Here is a 23,812-nt window from a genome sequence, read left to right as displayed (position 1 = left end):
ATGTATATATCACTTTATGTTAGAATACATGTTTAAATATGGCGCTTTTACTATTTTTTGAAACCTATTCTATTTCACTAACCCCCTTAACCTTACTACTCGGTGAGGATACAGCGGATCTTATTATAATTTAATTTAATTTTATTTTCTATATTGCCTTTGATTGTTTTTTCAACGTTCAGTGAGGCTTTATTTTCAATTTAAAGACTACTTTTTCGGTGCTTGTATGGCGTTTCAATACGATATTATGTGGTGTTTGCTGTTCCAATATGGCGCCACCTCTTTAGTTTGGGTTAAGTCACCTTCTTTATTACTAACGTTGGTTACTTTGCTCGCGGTAGTGGTCGACGGTGTTGCCGCTTTCCTGTACTCGGGTCTGCTGTAGCCGACTGATATGGTGAGTTTTGACACGCTGCTAGTATCCTCCATCATGGGCTTCGTTTTTCGAGACAGGGAGAATTGCTTACTCTTAATATTTTATTTTAGTGAGCTGATAGTGAACTTGTTCTGGACACGATATTTGGGCAACTGAACATTAACGATATCCACATTGAAAACATTACTTTGGGTAAGTGAGATAGAAATGGGTTTTGTAGTCTAAGATTGAAATATATTCTTGCATTTCTAGTGTGATTGAACTTAAATCTATCATTATTTTAGGTACTTATTTTCGGGCCCGTTTACTCGGATGGCCACCATATGATTGGGCAGTCTTTATTTGGCAATTGAAAATAGGATCTATTTCCAGTTTTAACAGGTATTACCGTTTTGAATATCAGGCTTCATGTTTTTTTAGGATCGATCGTGCCTCATATGTGACGCAATTTGACTAAAACAAGTCATTTATATTTCTGTAGGTTTACAGTTTACCAGATATATTGAGGTACAGACTACTTTTATTTTTCCTTATTTGTTTAGTAGATACTGACTCACGTGGGTTGAGGAGTAATCTTGTAGAAATATTTTTCACTTATTATATTGTGTGCTTTTTTATGTTGTGTTGCTTTAGATTCATGCTTTACACTGTTATTATTTGCTAACATCGCTTTATATTTTGCCTGTCGTTTTGAACCGTTTGTCTTTTTACTTTGAGTTGCAGTTATTGTATGTTGCAATTTTCTGTGCTTTTGTCTGTTGCCATTCTTTCTATACATATGTTATTTATGTTACTTCCAGCCCTGAGGAAGTCGTATGGGTAAATTCCCTCTAAACGACGAAACGCGTTGGGAGTGGAAGAACTTCGCTAATAAATTAAGAAGAATAGAAGCTGTGTGCTGCATCTGACTCTTTTTGCAATTATGCATTTACTTTATTAGCGTGTGCATCAACTCCTTTTTTGTATGTTTATTATAAGTACAAATATATTATATCTGAAAGAAACACGTTAGTTAGATTCCTTACCTTAGAATATCCCCAAGCGTCAGGCTGGATCCGGAAGATTTTTTGTAGCAATACCCCTTGCGCGTCGCTAGGTGTCGTCTGCGGCGCCGCGTCCCTCGTCGGCGTCGTGCGCCGGGATGACGTCGTCGGAGTACTTGGACGCCGCCCTTGCGCGCTGATGTCAATTTCGGGAGAGCTTACCCCTAGTCATTTTTTGACTGACATTTTGAACCCTTTTTGGTCATCGACTCGACTCTGGTGCCGGTAGCATGCCTGGTTTTAAGGCCTGTGACGCCTGTCATCACTTGATGTCGGTGACAGATCACCATCGCCGGTGCCTGTATTGTTTGGGTGCCGACCACGATGCGGAGTCGTGCCTGGATTGCCAGGCCTTGACGTCGAAGGCTAGGCGGGAGCGGTCCCGTAAGCTACTCGAGCTTCGGCACTCGGCTCCGCGCCGCTCTCGGTCCCGGTCCAGGAGGAGGTCCAAGGACCGGTCGCGGAGTCGAAGCCATAGTCAGCTCGTCGGGGTCGTCTGGTAAGTCCAAACACTCCAAACATTCTAAGAAGTCCAAGAGATGACATCGCTCTTCGGACTCCCCTCGCCGGTTGCGCGATCCGGCTGAGGGTCCGGGTGGTTCCACCCCTGCGGCTCCGTCGGAGCCGCAGGAGCCGCGTCCGTCCCCATACCCACCGGTCCCTGGGACTGACGCGACTCCGGCGGAGGTCAGTGCCTTCCTCATGGCCATGAGGAGCCTGGCTCCGCCGTCGACGCCTGCCGGCGTGCCTTCGGGCCCCGCAGGTTCGACTGGGCGACCTCGCGTGCCGGCGGCTCCGGCCCCGGTGCCGTCGACGGCTCCGGCCCCGACGCCGCAGGTCCCCGAGGGATCCAGGCCTGGATCTCTGCCGGCGCCGGTCGACCTCACGACACCTCCTCCGCCGGCGCCGACACCGGTTCCACCACCGACGCTGTCCCCGGACGGTGTCATTCCCCGGTTTAGCCCCGGTCCGTACCCGGCGTCCGAGCGGCGCCCTCCAGCGCCATCACCGGCGCCGATGGGTGACAGGTTCATCTACCGTCCGGCACCGATCATTCCTCCCGTTTATCGGGAATCGGATAACGAGGGCGACTGGGAGGGGTCTGAGGACCCTCTGGCTGCACAGGCCCAACTTTCCCAGGACTTGGCAGAGGAATTGGGGGACGCCAGCAGTCTGGATACCTCCCCAGACGCTGGTTTCAACTCTCCTCCGACTGTGGCCTCGGAGGAGGGAGCAGCTTTTTCTGTGGTGCTGCGCAAGGCGGCCGAAGCCCTTGGGCTGGAGTTGCCTGCTGTGGCAGTGAGGACGAATGTCCTCACCGAGGTTCTACAACCTACAGCAAGCTCCACTGAGTCTCTGCTGCAGTTTAATGAGGCCCTCATAGACGTTCTACAGGGCACTTGGTCCAAGCCCTCCACAGTCCCTCCTGTAGACCGGACCGTTGCCCGGCGCCACCGCCCTGCTCCGGGCGACCCCAGTTTCCTCTCTCAACACCCCACCCCTGAGAGCCTGGTTATCCAGGCCTCAACCTCCCAATCCTCCTTCCCGTCCGCTCCTCCGGATCGGGAATCCAAGAGGCTCGAACAGTTTGGCAAGAAACTGTTCTCGTCCCTGAGTTTGGGGCTGCGGGCCTGGGATACGGTGGAGGACGTGCTGCCCCTGTGTCCGGAGGAGGCCCGGACACGGCTCACCCAAGCACTTGCAGATGGGCGAGATGCAGCACGGCATGCCATCAGGTGTGGACTTGACACCACGGACTCGCTAGGTCGGGCGATGAGCACCACGGTGGCGCTTCGGCGTCATGCCTGGCTGAGATCCACATCCTTTTCAGGGGATGTCCAGAGTTCCCTCATGGACATGCCCTTTGATGGCACTCGCCTTTTTGGTGAGAAGGCGGACAGTGCGCTGGCCCGGTTCAAGGACTCCCGGGCCACGGCCAAGTCCTTGGGTCTCTTTGCCCCACGGCCGCAAACTTCCACCTTTCGTCCCTTTCGTGGCCAAGGAAGGGGCGCCTCCTCACGCCCGCCCAGCCACTGGCCGCAGACCCAACCTGCACGCGGTCGTAGGCGTGGATTCCGCCGAGGCGGAATTGGAGGACAACGTGCCGGTCAGTCCACATCCACCCCGGCAGCATCCGCCTCAAAGCCCTCCTAGTCCGAGCTTTCAGGCCCATTCCACGCCAGTGGGCGGCAGAGTTCGACATCACCTGCTCCACTGGCGCACCATCACGTCGGACAGGTGGGTGCTGCAAATCGTCCGAAGGGGCTACTCCCTCCCCTTCGAGGCGATCCCTCCAGCCATGCCACCACAACACCACCGTCTGTCGGGGGATCATTTGCATCTTCTATGGAGGAAGTATCGGCCCTCTTGGCCAAAAGGGCTGTCGAGCGCGTTCCTGGTCCAGAAGTAGGTCGTGGTTGTTATTCCCACTACTTTCTGGTTCCCAAGAAGGGCAAAGGGGGCCTGCGCCCAATCTTGGACCTCAGGAACATGAACGTCTTCCTTCGAAAAGAACGGTTCAAGATGCTAACGTTGGCTCAGGTTCTAGCTGCCCTAGACCCGGGAGACTGGATGGTAGCGTTGGACTTGCTGGATGCTTATTTCCACATCCCCGTCCTGCCGGCCCACCGGCGTTACCTGCGGTTCACGGTGGGTCAGGAGCATTTTCAGTTCACCGTGCTCCCCTTCGGCCTCACCAGTGCCCCTCGGGTGTTCACGAAAGTGATGGCGGTGGTCGCAGCTCATCTGCGCAGATTAGGGTTTCTGGTCTTCCCCTATCTCGACGACTGGCTGTTGAAGGCGGGCTCGCCTCAGCAGGTCGTCTTCCACCTCCAGACTACGGCAGACCTCCTGCACTCGCTGGGGTTCTCCATCAATGTGCCGAAGTCACACCTGAGTCCCTCCCAGAAGCTCCTTTCCATTGGGGCGGTTCTCGATTCGGCGCAGTTCCGGGTCTATCCTCCGGAACAGCGGGTCCGGGACATTCAGGCCCTGATTCCCATCTTTCGGCCTCTGTCTTGGATTTCGGTCAGGTTGGTGCTGCGGCTTCTGGGGCTGATGGCCTCCTGCATCCTGTTGGTACCTCACGCCAGGTGGCGGATGCGGGCTCTGCAGTGGGACCTGAAGTTTCAGTGGGCCCAGCATCGAGGCAACCTGTCCGACCATGTCTTGATCTCGGAGGGCACTGCGACACAGCTGCAGTGGTGGCTCATGAATCGCGATTGGGTCAGCGGCAGATCCCTCTCCCTACCCCAACCGGACCATGTAGTAGTGACGGATGCGTCCCTCCTAGGATGGGGAGGCCATATGGGAGAGGCGGAGATCAGAGGACTCTGGTCTCCGGCGGAGACTCGGCTCCATATCAACCTCTTGGAGCTGAGGGCGATCCGACTTGCAGTGAAAGCCTTCCTTCCCTCTGTCCGGGGAAGTGTCGTGCAGGTGTTCACGGACAACACCACCACCATGTGGTATTGCAACAAACAGGGCGGGGTGGGGTCGTGGACCCTTTGTCAGGAGGCTCTGCGCCTCTGGACATGGCTGAAACATCAGGGCATCACCCTGGTGGTTCAACACCTGGCAGGCTCTCTGAACGCCAGAGCAGACGAACTCAGCCGCCGGTGCATGATGGATCACGAATGGCGTCTGAACTCGGACGTGGCACAAGGTCTCTTTCTGCAGTGGGGAGAGCCTTGGTTAGATCTATTCGCCACCAAAGAGAACGCGCAATGTCAGCAGTTCTGCGCGTTGGAATTCCCAAAGCGGCACTCGCTCGGAGACGCTTTTCGTCGCGAGTGGAGTTGCGGTCTGTTGTACGCCTTTCCGCCTATACCACTTCTGCCCAGAGTGCTGAAGAAGTTCAGGCGCGACCGTGCCCAAGTCATCTTAGTGGCTCCGGATTGGGCACGAAGGTACTGGTATCCTGAGCTACTCAGTATGTCCATCGATCCCCCGATACGACTGCCTCTTCAGGAGGACCTTCTGTCGCAGCAGCAGGGGACGGTCCTCCACCCGAACCTGTCCAGTCTCCACCTCCATGCGTGGAGATTGAGCAGCGACAGTTGATGCCATTTGACTTGCCTCCTGAAGTTTGTGATGTTATTCTGGCAGCCAGGCGTCCCTCCACAAAGACGGTATACGCCTGCCGGTGGAACAAATTTGTGGCATGGTGCACAGCAAAGGCTGTGGATCCCCTTTCCGCCCCTCTTTCTGAGGTTCTCCTCTTTCTTCTTTCCTTGGCCCAGCAGGGCTCTGCTCTGGGCACCTTGAAAGGTTATCTTGCGGCACTTTCTGCTTTCTTACGGCTTCCTGGTCAGCCTTCTCTTTTCAAGTCCCCTATTGTTTCACGCTTTTTCAAGGGCATTACTCATTTGTACCCGCCTGTCCCTTTCGTAATGCCTCAGTGGGACTTGAACCTCGTTCTCACTTATCTGATGTGTGCTCCCTTTGAGCCCCTTCACAACTGTCCCATTCGTCTTCTGACTCTAAAAACTGCTTTCCTGGTGGCTATCACCTCCGCTAGGCGGGTGAGTGAGCTCCAGGCTCTGTCCATCAAACCTCCCTTCCTTTCGGTTCATCCGGATAAGGTTGTCCTCCGGACACGTCCTTCTTTCCTTCCTAAAGTCGTGACTTCCTTTCACATCGGGCAATCAGTCACGTTGCCCACCTTCTTTCCGCCTCCTTCAAAAGATGAAGAGAGGCTCCACCGTCTGGACCCAAAACGTGCGCTGTCTTTTTATTTAGACCGCACAAAACAGTTCCGGGTGGACGACCAACTTTTTGTTGGATACGTAGGGGCTAAGCCGTACACAAGCGGACCATCTCGCGGTGGGTCGTGTTGTGTATTAAACTCTGCTACTCTTTGGCGAAAAAGGTCCCTCCTGTTGGGCTCAGAGCCCATTCCACCGGGGCCACAGCTGCAACTACTGCTTTGGGACGGGAAGTCCCTTTGCAGGACATCTGTCAGGCGGCGACGTGGGCTTCTCTACACACGTTCGCCAGGCATTATTGCCTGGACAGTCAAGTCCGTAGAGATGGCCACTTTGGCCGTTCTGTTCTCCAGGACTTTCTGGTGTGATCTTGGTTCGCAGACCCACCTCCTGGGTTGGTATTGCTGGGGTATCTATTCTAAGGTGAGGAATCTAACTAACGTGTTTCTTTCAGATTAACAAGTTACTTACCTCCGGTAGCGATGTATCTGTAAGAAACAGTTAGTTAGTTAGATTCCTCACCGACCCACCCAGCCTCTCCGTTCTGCGAACCGACCTAGGGTTAAGGATCTTCCTTTCAGGGCCCTAGTTTTTTGGCACCAGTGTCGGTCTCTTGCATGGCTCAGCATCCCTGGCGCGGAAAGCTATGTACAAGAACTGACGTCAGCGCGCGAGGGCGGCATCTAAGTACTCCGACGACGTCATCCCGGCGCACGACGCCGACGACGGACGCGGAGCCGCAGACGACGCCTAGCGACGCGCAAGGGGTATTGCTACAAAAATCTTCCGGATCCAGCCTGACGCCTGGGGATATTCTAAGGTGAGGAATCTAACTGACTAATGTTTCTTACAGATACATCGTTACCGAAGGTAAGTAACTTGTTCTTTTATGAATATCTTCGATAATCTCTTGCCCTAATATGTATATTAAAGACACATATCAAGTCAAGTCAAGAAAGCTTTATTCGACGATTGTCATAAAAGCATACAGATTACATATATTTACAAGACAAAACATTTTAAGATATTTTAAAAAAGTTTAAAACAATAAATAAAGATATTTACAGAGTAATTGAGCAATTCAAGGGAAGGAAAATTTGTCAAGACAACATTTTACTCCTAATCACCCATGCCCTTCCAAGAAACTTTGCAACAGAAATGTAAACAAGTGATATTTCAGCAGACCGTAAAATACGAACTGCCACCTTGGTATTTTTGGTACCCAAGGTCCGGCACATTGGTTTAAGCCAGGTCTGTCGAGGAATCACATAGGAAGGGCATTGGAACAGGAAGTGATTAACTGATTCGATAGGTGCAGAACAGCCTGGACAATTAAGCACATTTTCTGTGGACCATCTAGATGAAAACTCTCTTACTGGGAGACTACCAACTCTGAATTGAAAATAAAGCTTCCTATCCAAGGGATTGGTAATATCGTCCCAGAAGGGTGCCAAGGAAATAGTGTCCTTAAAGTCCAAAAAGATGCCAGATAGTGAAAGCGGAGCTGTAGATCTGAAGACTCGGGAAGCTACCATTTCCCAGTACAAAGCCTTCAGTACTTGTTTGGTCGGGAAGCAAGCATTTTGAGGATCCTCCCACAGGTTTTTTAAGCCCAAATCCTGAAGCGACTCATAGATCCTGCGGAGCCACTTGACCTTGCGAAAAATGTTCGGGAGTGACCCATAAACGCCGCCAGTATAGAATAGGGCGGAATAAGGCAATTAATGCTATTGGTCTCTTACCAAGGTCATAAAACAGGGGGCAAAGGGGAGTACTCTGAGGTAGTTTAGTTAGATTTCGGAAGAAATTATTTTCAGAGGAGGATAGTTTATGTACATTTTCAAATCCCCACAGCTCAACTCCGTAAAGTGCAGCTCCAACCACTTTGGCATCATACACCCGAAGTGCAGGATCAATGGGTTTAGTCAAAGATTTAGCATGTTCTTTACTTAACGCACCAGAGAGTTGGGAGTGCTTAAGAGATGCCAGGTTTACCTGCTTTTTCCAACCCAAATCATGCTGGATACAGATGTCCAAGTAGGTAAAATCTTGGACCTGGTCCAGTAACAAGTTATTCATAAATATCTTACATTTAATGGATTTTGGCTGGTTAAAAGACATAAATTTGGATTTTAAAACATTAATTTCGAGCCCACGGGCTAGACAGAACTCCTCGAACAAGCCTAGGGACCTCTGTAGGCCGCTCGGGGTTTTAGAAATAATAAGGCAATCGTCGGCGAACATTAAAATAGGAATTTTCGCACCTTCCAGAGAAGGGGCATCCACATTCGCATCTATTAATAGTTTTGCCACGTCATTAATATACAAAGAAAATAAGGTTGGCGCAAGGACGCAGCCCTGCCTGACCCCCTTCTGGATAGGGAACTGCCTGGTCACTTGTCCAACACCACCCCATCTAATCTGCGCAAAGTTATCTACATGGAGTCTAGCAATCAGAGAAACTAGAACAGCTGGCATCCCCAAGTTATCTAAGACAACCCATAGGGTTTTCCGAGGGACTAGATCAAAGGCTACCCTGAGATCAATAAAGGCAGCATATAAGCTGCCTCCCCCCAAGTAAACCACCTTCCAATAGAGCATAGCAAAATGCAGCACCTGATCGATGGTGCTTATTCTTGCTCTAAAACCAGCTTGTAGGTGGGAAAGGATTGCATTGTCTAGGGCCCAATCCAACACTTTATTCAAAATCAATCTACCTAGGATCTTTTGTGTAGTATCGATCAGGCTGATTGGACGATAGTTTACAGGGAGAGACTTGTCCCCCTTCTTGAACACTGGAATAATTTCTGCTCCTTTCCAGGAGGTGGGAACCGGGGCGCCTCTAGCAATCAGATTAGCTAAAATTAAAATGTAGTTACCCCATGACTCACTGTTACACAGGAAAATATCAACAGGAACTCCATCCATCCCAGGAGCCCTTCCAGGAACCAACGACACATACATATCATTTTGGATCATACGTTTCTTTTGCAGGAGTCGCGCACCCAGCGCACCTCAGCACGTATATGGCGTCACGTGGGACCTGCCACCGCGCAAGTATCTCGTACCGTAATGCGCATGTGTCGCGAATGCGCAGGAGCAGGAGTCGCTGTCTGGTCGCATACCAATCGCGTAATATTAAATGTATATGATGTACCTGAAAAACACGCAGCTGTCACACACCGTACGCAGATCCTTCACGGCTTTTCTAAAATGGCGGCTAGAATCCGCGCACCCCCTGTGATGTGTATGCTTTGAGTGGGCGACTCCGAAAAAAAAATGTTCATTTAAAAAAAAATAATAATAATAAAAATATATTAAAATGAAAAATGAAAACGTAAAAATTAATCAATATTTCAGTTTGAATTTTTTTTAAATTATTTTTTTGCAATTTTCAGAAAAATATATCATGTTATTTAATTAATATAATATTTATAAATAAACAGTTAAAAAACTGTAGAAAAACAGTACAAAAAAATAGGTATAACTACTATCACACTTAGAAATTAGCATTTAAAAAACCTTTGAAATTCACTGAATAAAACCATAGGTTTCAGGGGTGTTATAGTTAGCTGGCCATTTCACTCTTACAAAACCATAGAAATTCCTCTGTTATAGTTAGTTCTGTTAACTATAACACGCGGGCCTGCAATGCACTGCTGATGATGTCACATATTGCATCATTCATGACATGGTCAGTGACATCACTGATGACATCTCAAATGACATCACTGATGACATCACTGATACACCTCATCATACATTAGTATAACCTTTCATCACTCACTGTAAAATACAGAGTACCATATTTGAAACCATTGACACACCAATACTAGTTACTACATACCCTCTCACTGATTCCTAAGTCTACACACACAACTACCCATTCAACAACAGAATCATTTATACATGCAGTCACTAATTAATAGAACACTATCAAATGCACTTATACACATATATAGACATTGACACATAAGCAGTCATCTTAGTCGGTTATGCAGTCATCCTACTCACTCATGAAAAAAATTAATCACACTTACATTTACTCACTTACACAATTATCCAACACCTCATTTATTCAAACTCATAGTAACTCATAGTTAATATGTTAAGAAATCACCATTACAATTATACACTCATTCATATAGTTACTCTCACAATCACTGACTCTTACACATACTTATTTATATACACCAACTCTCACATACAATGCCTTTTATTTTTTTAATTTGTTGAAGATGTACAACTAAAACATATATTTGCTCACCAACACACAAATAAATACACTCAGTCACCCAAACAACTGTTTCCACATGCACCCTTAAACCTATACACCTAGTCAATAAACCATTCACACATCTATACATAGAGTTACACACACCCCATCCAACCACACACAAACTCAGTGTCCCATACAAATACTCACCCAACTAATCAATACCTAATATACACACTCATGTAGTTAGTGACCAACTGATGCAGCATGTTATACAACAACAGAGACAGTGATGCACACATTCACATAGTTTAGTTACTAATCCATGTATTAAGTGAGACACTTTGAATTACTCACTTAAACAGACAGTCAGACAGCTACTAAATCCTCCATCCAGACAGTTATATATCCACTCAATCTTCAATACAGATTGGTATATATATATATAATACATATTTAAATTTCAAACTAAACGACATTCGCTGGATGATGTCATCAGTGATGTCATTAGTGATGTCATTTGAGATGTCATCAGTGATGTCATCAGTGATGTCACCGACCATGTCATGAATGATGCAATATGTGACATCATCAGCAGTGGATTGCGGGCACGCGAGTTATAGTTAGCAGAACTAACTATAACAGAGGAATTTCTATGGTTTTGTAAGAGTGAAATGGCCAGCTAACTATAACACCCCTGAAACCTATGTTTTTTTCTGTGAATATATATATATATATATATATTCACTGAAAAAACCATAGGTTTCACACACGTTATAGTTAGGAATTAGCATTTAAAAAACCGTGCAAATTCACTGAAAAAAACATAGGTTTCACACATGTTATAGTTAGCTGGACATTTTACTGATTAAAAACCAATGAAATTCCCCCGTTATAGTTATTGTAGGCAACTATAACTCACGCGACCGCAATCCTCTGCTGATGCTAATACTGTATTTAGACACTTATTTGCCCATGACTTCTTCCATTAAATTTTAGCTATACATATATTACAAATATTTTTTTTTCATAAAGACACATATGTCATCAGCAGAGGATTACGGTCGCGTGAGTTATAGTTGCCTACAGTAACTATAACGGGGGAATTTCATTGGTTTTTTATCAGTAAAATGTCCAGCTAACTATAACATGTGTGAAACCTATGGTTTTTTCAGTGAATTTGCAAGGTTTTTTAAATGCTAATTCCTAACTATTACGTGTGTGAAACCTATGGTTTTTTCAGTGAATTTGTACGGTTTTTTAAATGCTAAGTTACTTTACGCCATTTGTGGCGTGCGCGCCCACTTAACGCAGTTCGTTCCGTGCGCGCACGGTGCGCTTCGCGCACAGCGTGCCCACGTTACGCTACATGGGCCATGAACGCACGATGCGCTTCGCGCACCGTGCGCACATGGAGGACATATGATGAGCATCGTTGTGACAGGTAAAATATATGTTTGATTTAGCTCTTATAAGCCATGCACAAAAGGTGCCCTGCGGGCACCGTTTGTACACAGGGTGGGGAGAATGTGGATATATATATATATTTTTTTTAATATTTCTTACCGTACGCGTACGGTAAGCATAATTGGCGAAATTTTCGAAAAAATTAAATTTGCCTTTTTTCACTTGGGGGATCGTTGGGGACTCCCTCAACATGGCTAGGTGCTTGGGAGCTGTCTAAACAGCCCCTTTACATGTTTTTGGACTTTGTTTTTCAACCCCCTGTCAGAGTGCGAGAGAGAAAATGGCGGCCGCCATTTCCTGGTTTCGACCGATTCGAATGTTTACTAAGATCTAACAGCCAATCAGAATCGCGCTCGCGCACGGCACCGTACGCGTACGGTAAGCTTACCGTAAGCGCACCGTAAGCGCACCGTAAGCTGCCACAGATATATATATTGATTTAAAGGCTATTTTCTCAGGATCTACTGAACAGATTTACACCAAACCTACAAAAGGCACTTCCTTGACCTGAGGACTACCTCTCTGCCAAATTTCAAGTAATTCTGTTCAGCCGTTCGGGCTGTAGCTGTGTCTAAAGGTCCTATGGAAAAATGCATGGGAAAAACGCGTTTTGGGACCCCCCTTTTATCTCAGCCCCCGCTTGACGAATCCCCCCGAGACTTTCAGGGTAGGAGCGGAGCGTAGCGCCCCACCTATTTTGAAAAATTCGCGAGGATTCGTCAACCGGCGCCAAAGGTATTCAAAATAGAATGTTGCGGATTTCCTATGGAAACGTGGTCCTAACTATAACTATCTACTGGCGACCGCCAGTAGATAATATATATATATATAGATATATCCAGAATGTATTGATGTAACAGGAATTATATTATCAGTGCACAAGGTAATCTGCGTCTAGGTCCACTATTCATACAGAAGATTGCAATTATTGTTGACTGCATCCTGTTGTTCTTGAATAGGCACAAAACCCAATCCTTAGTGATCTGTGATACCTTGTCTTCTGCCTAGGTTCAGTTGTAAATTCCATGGCGAGTTCCCTTAAGAAACAGTTGAGAGGTCCTCGCGATAGGCCCTTTGATGGAGTGTCGGTAATATCTGGACCATCCGCAAGACCTACTCATTCTGGAAACGTAGCCAGGAGGCTTCAGGTACAGCACCAAAGAGAGGTTATTTGTAACAATTGTTTAAAAAAAAACACCATACTGTAAGCCTTTTTCTTTAAAATGATGTACAGCTTGTATGTCAATACAGAGATTTTCTTCTGCTTTGACCATTCAGACGAGAAGACCGACGTCCTGTATGATGGATAGATTGAAGGTTCTTGTTAGATAAGAAATGCAGTTTCCAAAGGGCATAATACCTGGGGCCCTATTATGTAAAGAGCGCACTTTTCCTGTTAGTGCCCGGCACACCTTAAAGCAGGTGCACCAGGCGCAAACAGGAAAAATGCACCCTATTACTTGGGGGGCAGCGCGGCGGGCCTGTGCTCATGACGGAGCGGCTCCGTCATGAGCACAGGCCCGCCGCGCTGCCCCCCTGCCCCCCCCAGCGCTGCAGCGGAATGTCCGCAGCAGCGAAGGGGTTAAAGAGGATTAGAGATCCCCTAGCAGGAAGGTGCAGTGAGTGACTGCACCTGCCTGCAAGGGGATGTCTGGAGGGGATTCCATGGGACCTCCTTTCCTCCCTCCAGAGGGCTGCAATCAGGGGGCGCACTGATAGTGCACCGCCATTTAGATGGTGCACTGTCAGTGCACCTCTTGCGAGCTTCTTTGCCTCTGAGTCTGCGTCTATATTATGGCACGGGCGTTGAGGTAAAGAGATTCCCTCATTTGCATGGGGCCACGCCCCCAAGCAAATGAGGGAACCCCCTCTTGAGGAAGGGCTGGTGCACTATGTGCGCCAGCGCTTTCAGTATTACAGAAGGGTCCACACAAGCGTCTGCACCCCTTCTGTAATACCGAAGTGCACCGGGTGCGCGAAACAGGCAGAAATATCCATTGCGCCCATGGGCACTTGTGTAATATGTCCCCAGTTAAGCATGCACAAAAAGCCTTCTAAGCAACATATGGAAGCTGTGTCCATGGTACAAAAACGAGGGAACACTAGAAGCAGAAGATAGGACAGATTGCGTCAGTGCATGATGATACCAAAAGTAACTCTAAAACAAATTAGTAGGAATTAGCAGGTTTATTGATACTGTGAACTAAAGGAGGCAGCCAAAATAAAGTTGAGGGTGGGGGGATAATTTCTGTTAATTGCACTGCGTATCACTGTGAGCTGTGAACCTCCTGAAAAACTATTGACTTACTATGAAGATCTATACAGCAGTGATAAGCTGCATGCCTGTTAACAGTGGATTCGTATTGATTCACATGCTCGTACCAAAGATTATACTATATTGGTATATGTACTGTAAATGCCTAATAAAGTTTGTTTACAAAAAAAGATATATAAAGGAAGCAGCCAACAGCAGTCGGGGAGCAATAAATATTTAGAAAGGTAAGTGAATCTGACGACTGTAGTGGCAGCTAGCATGAAGATAAAGACTTGGAAATCAAACCAGTTGCTAGCTTAGTGCAAGAAGTAACAGAGGAAATGAGTGTAATTAAAGAACAGTACCTTTTTAGTTTTTCTGACTAGTCAATTGTAAGCATATGCAAAGAATAACTGGTATGAGAAAAAGCTGTTAAAAATGTTTAAACTTGAATTTATTGCGAGTGATCATAGTCAATGGAGAGTCATCCTTGTTTAGTCCAGGCAGGCACTCAGTGCATTTCTAGAGGTAGGTGTTACATGAGGGCAGTGTACGGAGAGTTCACTTATAGCTTGAAAATTCAGCCGCAGCCAATCAAACCGAAGCATCAGAAGTGGGAGAGGGGTTTATGGTAGACAGGGGAAGCCTTGAGTTCATCAAGTAGTGCATGGTTCCCTGTGACACAGAGTGTTTCTATCGAGATTGTAGCATGTCCTCTACTAAGATTGAGACCATCACCAGAGCCCCTACCAGGCATTCTTACATTACCACAAAATCAGCAATGTCAGTGGTAACAGTTGTGGTTGTGTTCAAGAAATGTTATCTGCATTAACAAGTTATGAAAGGCTTTCATTTTGTGGTGCAAAATGTTGAGCTGCGAGCAGCAATAGATGGCGATTCAGTCTATGCAGCAAGAGGAATGATTTTGGTCAAGTAGGTGGGTTGGCCCATAGAATTAGTATTATTTTGATGAAATACAAGTACCCAGTCACAGGTTTTAAATATGTGCCAGAGGACCTTTCAAAGTAATGCCATATTTACTGCTCCAGTTCGTACTGTCTCTCACCATAGACTTTTTTCCTTGCAGGTGTCAGGTGAGAGCGACACTGATATTTCATCCTTTAATGAGATAAAGGAAGTAATGGATGTTAGGGAGAAGCCAAAGCCCAGTCGGGGCCCCCAGCCATCTGTGAGGCACATCGAAGACTCTGCATGGTCTTCTTTGTTTGACAGCATCTGGGGTCCCATTAACCCCCCGGCTGACTGGTAACCTAAATGATACATTCTTCGCCTTCAGCCTTGTACAGTGCCAAACTGTTTCTGCACCATTGCAATAGTATCCATTCAAAGAAGTACACCAGCCCTGAAAATAAGCAGCAGAATTTTACACTCCGACATCAAGCCTTGGACATTGGGAATCTATAATCACCCTGGATCAATGAGGTTCTACAAAAGAGCAAAACATCTGAATACATCCGAAAAAAACAGCTCCGCCTGCAACAGTGCATCTTTGCTCAGCGGCAACCAAGTGAGTGTGTCATAAAGTGATCTGCACTGGTTCGACCCCACAGAGCAGCCATGACGTTTGCGATTGGATTGAGGAACTCAGCACAGCGGCATTGACTCTGTCATTCATAGTGCAGCTCAGCATAGCAGTCCCCCAGCTGTGTCCGTCGAAACCCATCCTATAAAAGGGCTGCTCGAAGAGGATTTGGTCTCAGGTAGCAGCAATAAAGTTTAGAATAAATCTAGACCACCTGCAACTCATCCTCACCATGTAAAATGGTACTGCACACAGCAATAATCCAAATATGCACCAGTGCAGTTGAGCTCTGCACCACAGCACTAGCGTTCTGCGTCATACATCTAACTAAAAAATACATTTAATGGGCTTGACATAGGGTTTCTCTACTGAGGTTTTTTTTTTTTAGCTGTGGCTGAAGTATATAAATAAATGTTATGTTAAATTATCATTACAATGGATGTTGACTGGTTTTGTTTTTTCTTTAAATTAAATAAATTTTAAAAAATGCAAGTGTGACACTTTAATTTGGAGTGGTGCACCGCATACAGGTCAGGGTTGACCTCTGTGTGGCATAGACATTTATCTGTACCAAGTCTGATTTTGTGCAGGACAGCATGTTCACAATGACTTTGAGTCCGCTCACTGCAACAATTAGGGCACCTGTGGCCCAAATTTCAGATTGTCATTTTGCACACCTGTGGGTGCACATCAGCTGATGCAAGGAATCTTTGGACAGTTTGTGAAATTGCATTTTGCGCAGTTTTCCCAAATTTCGAATTGCTGTGGCCCAAACATACTGTTTTTGTACAAGTAGAAAGATCACATTGTTGCTCGATCCTATAGTATCTTTTAGCTTCAGTTCAATATGAAATGTATAATTTTACGATTTATTCTCCTAAATATTGTTCTTTTTCAGTTGTGGGTAGATACCTTTCGATACTTGGCTGTAAGTGCCTAATGAGGTCATTTTAGGTTTGGCGGGTAGTCTGCCAGATTGTTGACGCCACTCGGAGTCTGGCCTTTGCTCCTGATGGAGGACTACCTTCCACATTTAGAGATCCCTGCCTCTCTGGCAGGAGTTTCTGTACCTAGTGTGCATCTGGGACTATAGCAGATTCTCTGTAGTCACATTTGAAATGCCGAGCGGGCACCATGTGTTTTTTTACCTTCTCTGCATTCGCCTTGCTTTTCAGAAACAGACCTCCAAGGTGGAAGCTTGATTCTGAAAATCAAAATAACAATGGCTGTGACATGCGGGGAGATTTTTCCTTGTGCCATGGGGCAAGAAGGAGCTTCTGGGCCCAACTGTGGGGTTTGAAGCCTTATAATAGTGATGTTCCGGGGCCGAACCTGTATGGATCTTGAGCAACTGGGCCACCTACTAACCCTCAGCACTTGACTTTCAGTAGTAGCGTAGGTTGAGCAGTCCAAGGCTTCTAGGGGTGGGAGTGGGGGTCAGGATAGGGTATGTGCAAGATGAACACAAACTATACACTCAAAATACATGCAGCAGCCACAATAAATTAATGTCTAGCCAGATATTCACTTTTATGCCAAAAGTCATATTTATATTTGAACACAAAGTGAAATACAACATACAGAAACAATCTACACAGCCCTCCAAAGGATGGCACTCTAATAGTGTTTTGGCAGTGTCCTGAGTCCCACGTCCCTGTTGAGTGCTATGAGCCAAACCAAGTCTCCTCGGGGCTCTCCAGGCCAGCGATCAATCTAACCTACTCCTGCTGGTGTCACTAGTACTACACAGAAAACTGCTGAAGAGTTTAGCACTTCTGAGTTGTGGTGGACTGTAGCTGTTATCGGCAATGAACAGTAGTCTTCTCACTGCAGGCAAGGTGGTTGATCATCCGCTGTGCTCCTGGGATGATGCTGTAAGGTCCTCTAAGCCTTCTTGCAGTTCGGGAGAGTCACTTGCATCCCATGCTTATGTGGGGGCTCTGAGCACACAGGTTAGAGCTCTCTGCTCTTTCTAGTCACAAGCTATACACAGCAACAACCCTTCCTCATGTCAAACGGTGAACCAGGGAACCGCCCTTGCTCTTCACAGCAACATATGTGGTCTTCCGACTTGTTTGTTTGTAGATTTATTTTTATGTTTGAAAGCTTTATTAAAGAATTGATGACAAAAGAGAGATATCAGCATAGATTGCAATACAAAAACCATTGAGAAACTTAACACTGCTAATATCAGTATTAGAAACCACAAAGCATTTTAAGAGGATTTTAAACGTTGAGGGGGGGCAATGGGAGGGGAGGTTAAGGGAGGAAGGGAGGGGGAGAGGGAAAGGAAGATATAAAGATAATAAAATAAACCATACAATATCTAAAAATTACGACACATATTCAAATTGTGAAAGTCGTAAAAAGTCAGCGATGCAAAATTACCATCATAAAACAAGTAAAAATATTAAACACAACTTATAGTGAATAGCAAAGGAGAGAGTTCAAGACGTTCAAGGAGGTTTAAAATTTTCTGCATTGAGACATATAGGTTTCTTTAGGGCCAAGCAGTCCAAATCCGTGGTGAGAGGCAACCAGAAAAAATCAACATTACGAGCAGGTTTACAAGAGGAGGCAAAGGAAACGTCCAATCTGTGAAAGTGGCATAATGAATTCCACCAGCCTTGTAAGGAGATAGAAGCTAAAGATTTCCAGTTGGAAGAAATATGTTGGAAGGCAAGCGCAAGCGTGAGGTCAAAGAGACCGTGTAGATGAGCAGGGAGATTCAAGGAGTCAGAAAGGCTACCCAAAAAGAGAAATGAGTGTGTAAAAGAGGAAGGAAGAGGGAAGATACGGGAGAGGCATGACCACACTTTCCCCCAAAAGGTAGAGACAACAGGGCACAGAAAAAGCATGTGGAAAAGGTCAGCATCAGAAGAAGAACAAGTCCAACATTTAGAGTCGGAGGAGGGAGAAAAGCGGGATAAAGAAAGAGGAGAAAGGTAAAGCCTGTGATACAAATAAAATAAGGATTGAGTAAGAGAAGCAGAGCGGGAGATTTTTAGAGATCTGGACCACAGCTTATCCCAAAGAGTAGTTGACCAAGTACAACAAAAATCCGTTTCCCAAGCGAGCTCCACTTTAGATTTGACACGATTGGGATTAGAAGATACAAGAGATTTATAGATGAGAGATGCTTTAGGGAGTGTAGCAAGAATATTAAGAAGAGGAGAAGGAGACGACGACGATGATGATGAGGAGGGAAGAGAGTAAAAACAATCAAGGATAATTGCCATGAGGGTTGTGAATTTCCGCAAAAAGGAGCGAGGGCATCGAAATAAAAGTTGAAATTGGGGAAAAGAGCAAGGGGATACACCATCAAAAAGTTGGTTGACCCACATTATGCTCTTTACCCTCCATGCTTTCCAGAAAATAGGTCTATTTCTTAAAAGGATAAGAGAATTATACCAAATAGTAGAATTTAAGAAGGATGTACGTGTGACCTCGGAGGGAAGAACCAAAGGGCTTAAAAGAGAAGAGGTATGTTTGAATAGGGGGCAAAGAGAAAAAGGATTCCTGGAAGAGAATCGCATCACCTCGGCAAAAGAGAAGGGTAGTAGTAAAGATTGCTCAATAAGGAGCCAGAGGGGGGTGAAAGGAGAGAGAGTAGATGAGATCCATCTCGAGGCCTGACGTAAAGAGAAGGATCTATGATAAAGACGGAAATCAGGGAAGTTAACCCCACCATTGGATTTAGGCTTACGGAGGGAGGCAATGGAAATTCTGGATTTCTTACCTTTCCAGAGAAAACGAGAGAGAAGAGAATCAATTTTTTTAAAGTAAGATGCAGGGATGTGAACCGGTAGCATAGAGAGGGTGTAAATTAAAATAGGGGAAATCATCATTTTGATTGAATCCAAACGACCCCACCAGGATAGAAATAGGGGATTCCAGGCTGAGAGTGACTGATCAATCCTGGAAATTACTGCCGAGAGATTCAATTTAACCGAGGATGAGATGGAGTTGGAAAACAGAATACCAAGGTACTTAATCTTGGAGCTACTCCATGCAAAACCAGTAGCAGAGAAAAGATGGGGAAGACAGGATGAGGTGAGAGGGAGAATTTCGGTTTTGTCCGAGTTGATCTTATAACCGGAAACCAAAGAAAAGGAGTGAAACTCGGATAATAAGGGGGGGACGGAAGATTCAGGGTCAGAAATAAATAGTAAGATGTCATCCGCATAGGCAGAAAGTTTCAATTGATTAGAGCCATACGGGAAACCAGAAATGGAAGTGTTATTACGAATGGAGGATAAGAAGGGTTCGAGAGATAAAACAAAAAGAAGTGGGGAAAGAGGGCAACCTTGGCGAACACCTCTCTGAAGAGTAAAAGAGGGAGAGAGTTGTCCATTCACAAGCACCGAGGCCTTGGGGGCAGAATATAGGAGAGAGACAAGGGATATAAATTTGGGACCAAAACCATGCCACGGCAATGAAGCGAACAAAAAAGACCAGTCAACCCTGTCAAAGGCCTTCTCTGCGTCAACAGAGATAGCAGCAAGAGGGGTTGAAAGTGAGGGAGCTTTATTTAGAACGTTAAGAAGAAGGCGAGAGTTGTCCGAAGTAAGCCTGCCCTTAACGAATCCGCATTGCTCTTTGCCAATGAGGTGAGGCATAAGGGGGTCCAGGCGCATTGCAAGTAATTTGGCAAAGATTTTGTAGTCTACATTGACTAACGAAATCGGTCGGTAATTTTTACAAAACTGGTGGTCGCGGCCTTCTTTGGGGATCAAACAGATGGAGGCATCTTGAAAAGTGCCTTCAGCCTTGCCAGAAGAGGAAAATGATTGAAAGAGGGCTAAAAGTTTAGGTAGTAGGATGTCTGAAAAATGCAAATAAAATTCCACAGGAAAGCCATCAGGGCCAGGGGTCTTCCCTTTAGTAAGGGCTGACAAGGCTGCAGAAAGTTCCTGAAGAGAGAGATCGAGATCAAGATCCGGAAAATTCAGGTGAGAGTTAGACGGTACAGGGAGCTTCTCAAAATAACTCTGAATAAGGGAAGGAGTGGGAGGACACTCTGGGGTGTAGAGATTCTGATAGAACAATTGAAATTGCTCAAGGATTTCTTTGTCTTTGTGGAGAAGAGTGCCAGCAGAAGAATATATTGAGTCTATAAGAGTGCGCTCCTTACGGGATTTGAGATAATTGGCCAAGAGCTTACCAGATTTATTGCGTCCTCCGTAATACCGTGCACTACTGCGAAGGAGAATCGAAGAAGCATTATCTGTAGTTAATTTGTTGAACTCTAACTTAGCTCGCAGGAGATCCGGTGACATAAATTTATCAGAAGAAGTGTAAAACTGGTGCTCTAGAGTTTTAATATGAGCCAGGGAGGATTTCCGCTTTTGAATAAACTGTTTCTTCTTCCGAGAGACAAAGTCAATAATGAAACCCCTCGCGGAGGCTTTAAAGGAGTCCCACAGAGTGTGAAGAGAAGTACTAGGGTCTGAATTGAGAGAGAAAAACTCCTCAACGAAAGAGCGAAAAGAAGAAGAAAAATTGGGATCAGTGAGGAGTGCACTGTTAAAGCGCCAACGGGAAGGTTTAGGCTGAGGTGGGAGAAGGTCAAAATCTGTCACGATGGGAGCGTGGTCCGAGATGACAATAGGTTCAATAGAAGAAGACAGAACGTTCTGAGATAAAGAATTAGAGAGGAAAATATAGTCAAGACGAGAGAAGGATGAGTGAGGAGGAGAGAAAAAGGAATAGTCCAACGTGTCAGGGTGTGAAAGGCGCCAAGAGTCAATAAGATGTGATTGTGAAATAGTATTAAGAAATTGTTTGTGGGGTTTATGTGGTGTGAAACGGACTGTGGATTTGCGGTCGAGGAACGGGTCAACAATCTGGTTGCAATCACCTCCAAAAACAAATGATACATCTTTATATTGAACACATTTCTCTGTAATCAAAGGCCAAAAAGAACAATCTGCTTGTACAGGCCCATAAACATTAAACACAGTCAAAGGAATCGAGTTTATCAATAATTTAGCCAGTACCCAACGACCTTCAGAGTCCGTCTCCTGGGACACAACCGTACATTTAAGCCTCTTGTGACAAAGGATAGCAACTCCATTCTTCTTGTTGTCAGAGGGTGAAAATAAGACTGTACCCACCCAACTTCTTTTTAACTTCAGGGATTCAACATCATTAAGGTGGGTTTCTTGCAAGAGAGCAATATCTGGGTTGTAGGAGGCCAAATGGGACAAAACTCTCTGCCGCTTGATAGGGTTAATAAAACCTTTTACATTCCATGTAATAACTCTGAATTAACAAATAACATAGAATCAAGTAGGACAGAAGAAGTAAAGAAGAAGAGGCATACGCAAAAGACAAGTCGAAAAGGAGAAAACTTTGAGAAATATCGATGAAATAGGTTGAGAAGAGAGGAAAAGAGGTGAATGGAAACAAAGGAAAATCGGAATTGATCAACCAGTACAGGGAAGAGAAAAGGATAAAGGAAAAGGGAAAGGAAAATAAGTACAAGGAGAGACAGCACATATCCCAAAGGGATGACTGAGGAGAACATACCTGAGGGGAGTACGAAATAGGACAACGGGGAAGTGGCGACACTCAACGAGACAGATCCCCCGAAACGGGAGACCAGGCCGGATCGCACCGGAACAAAAGGAACATAACCGAAGAGCCAGGATGAGGGGGAGTCGGTCCATCTAGATAAATGAATAAAGAAAGAGTAACATTTGAGAACATGAAGACATACTATGACGAACCAAGGATGAGAATGCAAGTGTTGAAGGACATAAAACTGGACACAATTCTTAGAAAAGGTATGAGGGAGTTTGAGGTTAGAAACATGTGAGTAAGAAAAACATATTATAATCTAATACGAAGAGTTAATAAACGGAGACAGAGGCAGGGACAGAAATGGATGACCTGTAAAGGAAGCAAAAGTTAGACATTTCAAGTAATCAAAAAGTGTAAAACAATTAAACAGTCAGCCACAAGAAGAGGAGGAGGTCTCCATGGCAGAATTAGAACGGGTATGAATGAAATTTTTGAGTTCAGCAGGATCCTGAAAGGTCCAAGTCTGATTCTGTAACATAACTTTGAAAGTGCACGGGTGAAATAAACCAAATCTAGCACCAAGGGACCTCAGCGGAGCTCGCAGGGACAAAAATTCCTTCCGACGAGAGGCAGTAGCATTTGAAACATCTTGGGAAAGATATACTCTCTGACCCAACCAGGAGATCTGACGCTTGGCTCTGGACGCTGAAAGGACAGAGAGAAGATCTGTGAATTTCAGAAAAAGGATAATGACACCCCTTGGCCTGGTTGACGTGGATGAACGAGGACCAAGTCTATGCGCTCTCTGAATATTGAGGGAGGTGGTGGATGGCATGTCCAAAAGCTTCGGGAGAAAGGAGGAGAAAAAGAGCACAGGGTCGTCCCATTCTAAAGCTTCCGGCAAACCATAAATACGGAGGTTGTTCCTCCTGTTCCTATTTTCCAACTCCTCCGTGTGTTGCTGAAGCGCCAGAACAGATTTTTCTAAGGAGGAGACTCTCTGAGATGTAGAATGAAGGTCCGAAACCTGTTGTTCCACAACTGTAACTCTGTTGTCGATAGATGACCATTTCTCCTCAAGAAACTGCATTTTACTATTAGTCTCCTCAACAAAAGGCCGAAGGGCACGAATTTCCTCAAAAAGCATCTCCATGGAAATAGGGGATGATGGCTTCTCTGATGAAGAGGCATCTTGTTTAAGGCGCTTAGAAGCTGAAGCTGATGGAGGTGAGGATTTGTTTGAAGGAGGCTGTGTTGAGGAGGAGCGAGTGAGGGTTACTCCCGCCATTGGTGCTACCTTGGTAGGAGAGTCCGTCGGTAAATGAGGTGAAGAGGTTACCACAGGAGGGGTAAAAACAAACTTTGGATTACGTAGCTTGCCCATAGAAGCCAGTCAGAATTGACAAGCAGTAAACAAGAGGGCGACTGTGAGGAAAGATGAAGGGACTCAGTCGCATAGAGGTGGAGTAGTAATCCAAGGAGAGCTTGTGGAGTGAGTAAAGGAATGTTCCAGAGCGAGCAGAGACAAGCCAGTGCCCAACTAAGCAAAAATGAAGAGTGCAGGGTCAGTAACCAACCAGGTCATAGACGTCCTCCGTCAGAGTCAGAGGCAGTGATGAGTGCAATCAAAAAGGGAGACAGGAACATAACAAAGAAAAAAGTCATTTATCAGAAACTACCTC

General features: G+C 45.8%; 1 protein-coding gene and 1 long non-coding RNA gene across 2 annotated transcripts in view; one reads left to right on the top strand and one right to left on the bottom strand.

Annotated features, from left to right (window-relative positions):
* LOC146785368 (cilium assembly protein DZIP1L-like) overlaps positions 1 to 15,332 on the top strand; it is a 346,296-nt gene extending 330,964 nt beyond the window's left edge. The window contains exons 6-7 of the mRNA XM_085633029.1: positions 12,817 to 12,956; positions 15,150 to 15,332. Coding sequence (XP_085489155.1) covers positions 12,817 to 12,956; positions 15,150 to 15,332 — 323 coding nt within the window. The remainder of the gene's footprint in view (positions 1 to 12,816; positions 12,957 to 15,149) is intronic.
* Positions 15,333 to 17,170: 1,838 nt separating this feature from the next.
* The window catches only part of LOC146785366 (uncharacterized), a 245,642-nt gene continuing 239,000 nt past the window's right edge, over positions 17,171 to 23,812 (bottom strand). The window contains exons 3-4 of the long non-coding RNA XR_014970626.1: positions 22,137 to 22,276; positions 17,171 to 17,711 (exon numbers count right to left, since the gene is read on the bottom strand). This is a non-coding gene — a long non-coding RNA (uncharacterized LOC146785366). The remainder of the gene's footprint in view (positions 17,712 to 22,136; positions 22,277 to 23,812) is intronic.

The sequence above is a fragment of the Triturus cristatus genome, chromosome 11, assembly GCF_964204655.1.
Source record: "Triturus cristatus chromosome 11, aTriCri1.1, whole genome shotgun sequence".
Taxonomy (NCBI): Eukaryota; Metazoa; Chordata; class Amphibia; order Caudata; family Salamandridae; genus Triturus; species Triturus cristatus.
The sequence above is the reverse complement of the archived record's forward strand: the minus strand, read 5'-3'. Positions and strand labels throughout refer to the sequence as shown.